The sequence below is a fragment of the Ictalurus furcatus genome, chromosome 8 (genome assembly GCF_023375685.1).
Source record: "Ictalurus furcatus strain D&B chromosome 8, Billie_1.0, whole genome shotgun sequence".
Lineage (NCBI taxonomy): Eukaryota > Metazoa > Chordata > Actinopteri > Siluriformes > Ictaluridae > Ictalurus > Ictalurus furcatus.
Window position 1 is genome coordinate 30,923,009 of NC_071262.1, and position 7,450 is coordinate 30,930,458.

General features: G+C 37.4%; 1 protein-coding gene across 1 annotated transcript; it reads right to left on the reverse strand.

Annotated features, from left to right (window-relative positions):
- Window positions 1-9: 9 nt before the first annotated feature.
- On the reverse strand, window positions 10-6,836 carry aga (aspartylglucosaminidase). Its single transcript, XM_053632020.1, has 9 exons — window positions 6,349-6,836; window positions 5,598-5,751; window positions 4,686-4,798; window positions 4,066-4,178; window positions 3,046-3,154; window positions 2,367-2,442; window positions 2,029-2,136; window positions 1,423-1,556; window positions 10-235 (listed from the first exon to the last, which is right to left on the reverse strand). The coding sequence occupies exons 1-9, from the start codon at window positions 6,455-6,457 to the stop codon at window positions 135-137; spliced, it is 1,017 nt and encodes a 338-aa protein (XP_053487995.1). The 5' UTR covers window positions 6,458-6,836; the 3' UTR covers window positions 10-134.
- Between the last annotated feature and the right edge of the window lie 614 nt (window positions 6,837-7,450).

Genomic DNA, 7,450 nt, shown 5'->3' on the forward strand with positions numbered 1-7,450 from the left:
TCCTCTGAGTCTGAAAAAAATTATTTATTAAAACATCAATCTGTAATGATTAAATGTCACCCCTAAAGTGATTTCAGTGTTTATTCATATGTATGTATGTATGCATGCATGCGTGTGTGTGTATGAAATCTCCTCTACACACAGTCGACTCTGTGCAGTTCAGGTTTGTTGCTGTTGGGATTGAAGACGGTGAAGGGAAACTGCGTGAGGCGAGGGATTTTATTACACGCTGCACCTTTAAAAGAACAAATAACAAAAAATTATTAGAAAACATTATTTATACAGGAATAAACAAACGTTATTTAATAATGACATTATTCCGAATGATGCATAACAAATTCTCAGCTTTATGAACTTAATGACTACTATATTTAATGACTTAAACAGATCAGAGGAAAGCAGCTCGAATACTGGAAGAGCTTTCACTGCTATTATCTATTATTACTTTAATTATCTAAAAAAAATTACATTTTTAGTTAGAACCTGTTAAACTAAATATCAAATTCATTATTCATAGATAATTTTTTAAAAATAGTTTAATAAATAAAGTTTTATGGAAGCAATTCAAAAATATATATTTTGTTCTCTAAATAGTAAGATTAACTATTTCTGTTAACTGAAATGATCGTATTAACTTTATAATATTTTCAGAATTATTTAATTAAAAAAACAAAACTTTGTTAGCGCTTTACATAAACCGTTATGTTTTATAAGTGTCAGTTAGCATTCTGTTTTTGTCTCTCTTTTTTGAAGAATATAAAGGTTTTATTGTTAAATATACAAATTAATTGCTGTTAAATTAAGTGAAAAAATATTTCAATTTTTTTTAATTAAGCTATAAGTTTTTTTTATAGCTTAACTGTTTATTTAAATGAAATCTAACGTTCATTATTAACGAGTTAATTTAGAGGGAGATCTCTCTGAGTAGCTAAAAAATACAAAAAAAATAATTAAATTACAGTTATGATCAGTTAACCTAATATTCATGAACTTTTATATTAAACATTACATTTATTAATAATATTTATTTACAATAATTAAACAGGTGTGAGTTGGTGACGGCCTTTTGATTATATAATGAATTATTTATACTCTATACACAACGTGGATCTTTTTTAACTCGTAAATGAGTGATTTATTTCATCTTTACGTACGCTGTAATAGAAACGATTTTTAAAAGTTAATTTTAAATTAAATTTCGATATCAATGAAATAATACCTAATAAGATCTTGATTATTGTTGACTGAACACACGAGACGGGGGTAAAGGTCACTGAAGTGGGTGAATTTTTTACTTTAGCTCTATAATAAGATCTGAAACGCTTGAACTGAGATTTTAAAATGTCAGCTGATTTATTCCCTTTAATTCTGAACCACAGAACACAACTTTAACTATCACCACAGGAAGAGTCTTCAACTCACCGAATCCACCCGTGCTGTTGGCACAGATGACTGCCGCAAAGACATCTGGGTAATACTTCTTTATCCTGTAGATGGCGGTTTTGCAGGCGGCGGCGGGTTCGGCTCCGGACCTCATCAACTCCACCGCTAAAAAACTGTCAACAATCACACAAGCGTCAGGTGGAGAAGATTCACACCCGCCCGCCCGCAATAATGTTATTCATTTAAAACTCCATTTTTAACGACAAATGACATTTATTATAAATACCAAAATATTTTTTGTCTTATTTCGGTGTCCTTAATGAGGCTAATGTCATTTACCTCCTAATTCGCAAGGATTTAATTAGTATTTTATTTATTTGTTGTTTGTTGATTTAATTTCTTAATAGTTAAGAAATTAAAATTAAGATAAAAATAAAATCTTAAAAGTTACTCAGTAAATTAATTCTTTATCTGTAAATATTAATTTTAATAAAACATTGTGAGGAATATCAGGAAGAGAGCAGTGCATTATGGGTAAGTTGTGCTCCTAAAGTCAGCGCTAAGTTTCACCTCAATATTTAGATAAATAAAACTTAGTTTCTGTGTTTTTATAGTAATAATAATAATAATAATAAAAAATGTTACCTGGGCAGAAAACGCATCATGAGGTCACCATTACCAGTCGCTGCAGCGCCCCCTACTGAGCTGTCTGCATACGCACCAGCTCCTGCTATGGGAGAATCTCCAACACGCCTGCAGAAACACGCACGTGATCAGAATATAATTATAGTATATTACAGTCCAGAATCATAGCATCTCACACATAAATAATGAATAAAATATAGATAAAGCATATTAATACAATAAATGAAAAGACAATGAATTAACTTATTGTATGTACAGTAATAGTAATCGTAAATTAATTTTTTTTTTTTTAAAAAGTGGCCATTTTTAAACTTATGCACTTATTTTCTTTCACTGACCCTGGAACTTTATGGCTCACCCCATTGGTAGACGTCGCAGCAACCACCTGACCACTCGGTCCAATTACAATCATTCCTAATCAAAACAAGAAAAACAAAACTAATTCAGAGTGATCTTTAATGACTCAGTGATTCAGAAAGATTCAGAGTGATTTGGTGATTCAGAGTGGTTCCGAATGACTGAGTGATTTGGAGCGGTTCAGAATGATTCTTTCACTACCTTTAAAGTGCCATCCTAAAGTCTAGAGCACAAAAGTTCTAGTGAGAGGTCCTGATGGTGGATATTTGATGTTAGTGTCCATACTGTGCGTTGGGGAGAGTGTACATATTACCCATAATGCCCTGCATATAACCCGGGAGTCGGTTTATAACCCCGCCCCGTCTAGATGAACGTGAAAAGAAATAGTCAAATGAAAGCGGAGTTCTCTGGAACACCGCATTCATGCCTGTTCATTTACACAGAATGCTAATAAAATACGCTAACCGCTAACTAACTGCTAATTCCCAACTTAGGTAGCTGATTTTTTTTTCTTTAAGACGCAGTGTTTATGTGCAGCGTTCCAAAACACGATGTGGAACTTTGTGGTGTGTGTGTGTGTGTGTGTGTGTGTGTGTGTGTGTGTGTGTGTGTACGCTATTTATCTCCAGTACATCAGAATGAATGTTAGAATATCGTTACCGATGGTATCGTGGGAGCGGGGGTTAATTAATCCACGCTTCTGCCTCGGCTTCACTTCAGCTCGGGGTTTATACGGCCCACACGACACGGAAGGATCCGGAACCATGTTCTGGAAATTCAAGTGGAACAAAAATCTCATTTAAATCTCATTCCTAGATTTAATCATGAGGAAATAATTGTTTTTAAAGAATACAAAAAATATAAACCCCCAGTTCTCTATTCACATAACTGAAGTAATTTAAAATGATTTTAAAAACTATTTTTTTAACATTACATTTAAATTACAACTATTATTATTATGATTTAAAATGAATTTCTTTACTTCAGGAGTTAGAGAGTTTTCCAGGATCTACATTATTAAAGCGCTAATGTCGCGCTGGAGCACGCGGCGCGCTCTGATACCTGAAGCGCGAGCTCAAAGTGTGAGCGCATGCTTCCGGGTTTGTCAGTGACTGACTTTTTTTGTGTGTGTTTTGTTGTGATTTCTGTCCCATCTCCACCCCTGTATCGTCATTGGTTGTTTCCCCGTATGTATATGTATATTAGTCTCAGCTGTTTTGTTTCACCCCTCATTACACTTAGTATTTAAACCCATCACGAACCACGGGACACGATGAAGTCTACGCTCAGCTGCTATTGCCCGTTGTTACCAAACCTTATTTTGTGTTGATATTCTGGTTTTGACCTTGATTCTCTGCCTTGCCTGTTTTGATTGGTTCGCCTGATTGTATGACCCTTGCCTGTCGTGGATTATTAAATTAACCTTTGGAGTTGTTTTTGGATTAAACTACCCAAGCTGCACTTGCTCCTGTCCGCGCCTCCTTTACATGACAGCTAAACTCGAGCATTTAACGGCAGTGTGCGTGTGCCGTGTGTAAACCTGCACTGTGGCTTGAGATGTAAATAAATGTAGTAATTTAAATAATCCTGGTTAACAGTACGATGATTTCATTACTTGTGCCATGTTTGTCTCTGGTTCATTTTTAAGGATATTTCTAAAATCCCTTCTGGTTCGCTCACCTTCCTGTAGTTCGGCTGGCAGTTAGTACTCAGCCACTGTAAGAACGTCTTCATCGACTCGTTAGTGGACAAACTTTCAGATTTGAAGCCCATGTCCTGAGCGAACACTGACGCTGCATGGTTGGGGGGGGGGGGGGGGTTAGATTGGGTCAGTGAACATATTCGCTTGAAAACAGGGACTAAAATGTCAGAAATCTTATGAAAGTTAGCAAAAGAAAAGTTAAATGTGTTCTATACATGATGCGTGCGTGCGCACACACCCACCCCCACACACCTCTAATCCAGTTAAATCTATAAACTAGTGCACTATATAGTGAGCAGTAGTGAGTGGAATTCTGGATCATTTCAGTGAGTCGGTTCTTACGACTCAGCTCATGGGTAAGAGTCGACTCTTTCAAAACGACTCGCTGTCCATTTTAGACAGAAGTGAACAACCTTTTGACCCGTGTTTGTTCTTCTTGGTCTAATTACAGCTGAAATTGTTTCATGCACCCTTCATCCTTGTAATTAAGAGTGTTATAATAATTTAATCCTTTAAATTTGATTCAATCACACTACAAGAGTAACGGCACTGCCTGTATATAAAATAGAGTTTCTGTATGAATGAGACGTCACGTTACCGGATTCTCCCACTAACAAAGTGTGCCGTGTGTGATCCATCACGGCTCTAGCCACGTCCACTGCGTTCTTCACCCTCCTCAGATCTCCCACCGCGCCCACCTCCATCGTATCACTGAGGAACACAAACAATGGAGGACACACTTTTAACTAACTCTCTCACTCACACACACGTCGAGTTCCAGGTGGTGATGGGTCAGAAGTTTACAAAACACTGATTTATATGTGCAAAACATTTCTCCCCCCCCCCCTTTTTTTTTTTTGTTTGTTTTTTTTTTTAGAGAAGGCTATTAGTAATCTCATTAATATTAACGACCACCAAGGTTAAGGCCCTTTAAGAAGCAGGAAGGTGAGTTCCCGTTCTGCCCAGGAGTATCGCGAGAGTTCACCTGCGAGCAGCGCGAGTTACAACGCGATACAGGTGCTTCTTATGAAGCGTGTTTGACGCATCGGAGTGAGTTTTATTCACTTTTATTGATTTTAGAAGTGTTTGTGCCCTTGAAAAAGTGCATGTTGTTTTCCAGGATAGGAGGCTGCTAGCGTTGTCTCTGTGGTGTTCTCTAGGTTGTGTTCATTTGTTTCATTATTTCCTACTGTCTATAAGGGAAGGGAAAAAGGAGACAGTCTCATTTTGTTAGTTGTACAAAACCACACTAACTCAGTCAACCAATATAGAGATTTCCATTTCTCAGTACTAATCGCCCAAAATCTGCATAGTTTATGCTGCGCTGTTCCCGGTGCAGTCCAATTTAAATTTTGTCCTGTGCCCTGTTTTGTCATTTATGCGTATGCCGGGCCACGTGTGTATGTTAGATATATAATTTTATATGTACACATTATATATCTCACATATCTGACTATAATAAAATACAGTTGGAGCTGTAATAAAGGCGGACCCGCTCCTCCCTCTTTACCCGTTCATGATGAGGGCGTCCAGTGTGGTCTCTCCGGTCTCGTCAGGATGTCCACCGAAGCCCACGCTGCCGTCACACTGCTCCTCTTCACACGCAGAGCATCCTCTCTGTACAGCGTCCAGAGGAGACAAACCCGCCTGCAGGGCACGCCATGCTGGACACGCCCAATACACACACACACACACACACACACACACACACACGCACGCACGCGCGCGCGCCCAGTCACAGATAAGTCACGCGTTAGCACCGTGTGTTTCCGTTCTAGTACAGTGATGAAGCGGAGTGACTAAACACGCTGCAGTTGATTCATTTTCTATAACAGCAAGTCCAGTGATGGTGTTTTTTTTTTTTTAGTAAAGTAAAGACACGTAATTATTTTTTTTATCCGTTTATAGTTGCATTGAATTATTTTCTATTCTACTAAAACTCTATTCTACATCTTGAGAAAAAAAGTGTCCGTCTTGATATGCAGATGACGATCTAATGAATATGCAAATTGATCTCAGACGTCACCTGGTGACTTCTAGTGACAGTTGACGAAACTGAACACGTGACCCAGCCTCACCTGCACACTTCACATTTATTCATTTAGCAGACTTTTATCCAAAGCGCCTTACAATAATAGAGTTAATAGAAGCAAAGCGATCTATCAGGAGGAGAACAATACAAGTAGTCTACTGTCCAAGATTGATAAGTGACTTATAAAAGATTCGTAATTGCACATGACTGACACCTGACTGGAACTCACCTGCTAAACTGGCATTCTCAAAGTTCCAGGTGTTTATCACAAGCGGCAAAATAGCCCCATTTGTAGGGAGTGAAAAAACGAAAAACGAGCATAAAAGTGTGGGGATCATGGCGAAGATTCTCCTGAACCATTAGAAATGCGTTAAAACGCCACACGCTGTTCAATATATAGCCCGCTTCCGGTTTCATTCACGTGACTCTGCACGGCCTTAAGAAATGTTCCGTCCTTCTGCTGCGTCCCATTGCGCGCTCCACTTCACTAAATAGTGTCCATAACTACAGGTTACCATAGTTACTAAAAGTAGTGCGCTACGGAAATTCGCTTTAAGGGCTTATCCGGTGTGGAACACACCCTACGTTAAAATCGTTCAGACGAATCGCGTCACAAAATGGCAGGAATAATAAAAAGTAATAATAACTACTTTAATTAAGATTAGCTAGTATTTTTTAAAATCCGTTTAATGTTTAAACTTTTTTGTACGTGTTCCCAAATAGGAACTGTTTACTTCCATGTTTAATCATGTGATCATCTTCTTCTATGGTGTGTCGGGTTTTAGAGTTGGCGCATCGCCATCTGCTGGCGACATTCAACATTACAACTAACGAGCATTAATACAATATTGAAACAGAGGAAATATTCTATAAAAAATAATGTTAGCTACAAAATTATTGGCACCCTTGGTAGTAAAAAAAAAAACCAAACAAACCATATAATATGTTTATTATATGTTAATTTAAACTTTACAGACAACTGTAGAACTGACTTTTCTTGTCCTGAACTAAAATCACTCCTTTTTGTGTGTTTTGAATGTGTAAATATTTTCTATCAAAATTTGTGACTCCCCTAAACAATACCACCCCCCCCCCGAAAAAAAAGGTCATCCTTCTTGTGTTTCTTTTCTATTTTGTGTTTATTTTCAACAGAGTGTTCTTGTCTTTCCTGAACTGAGTGTCAGCAAATATACAATACTGAGTGACTACTGTGAGGGAAATTATTAATTTTTTACTTTATAATAGTTTTGTTCTTGTTCTGTTCATGTTCATCAGAGGATAACGCCTAAGAAGGTCATGCCATGTCATTTAGATTAGTACAGAATGTTCAT

What these genes read in the sequence shown, in the direction of transcription:
- aga (XM_053632020.1), bottom strand. Translation starts at nt 6,457, where the DNA reads ATGATCCCCACACTTTTATGCTCGTTTTTCGTTTTTTCACTCCCTACA. An exon ending in TTTGTTAGTGGGAGAATCCG is followed by an intron (nt 4,179 to 4,685) that starts GTAACGTGACGT and finishes CCAACCATGCAG; the next exon opens with CGTCAGTGTTCGCTCAGGAC. An exon ending in CCGCTCCCACGATACCATCG is followed by an intron (nt 2,443 to 3,045) that starts GTAACGATATTC and finishes TGTTTTGATTAG; the next exon opens with GAATGATTGTAATTGGACCG.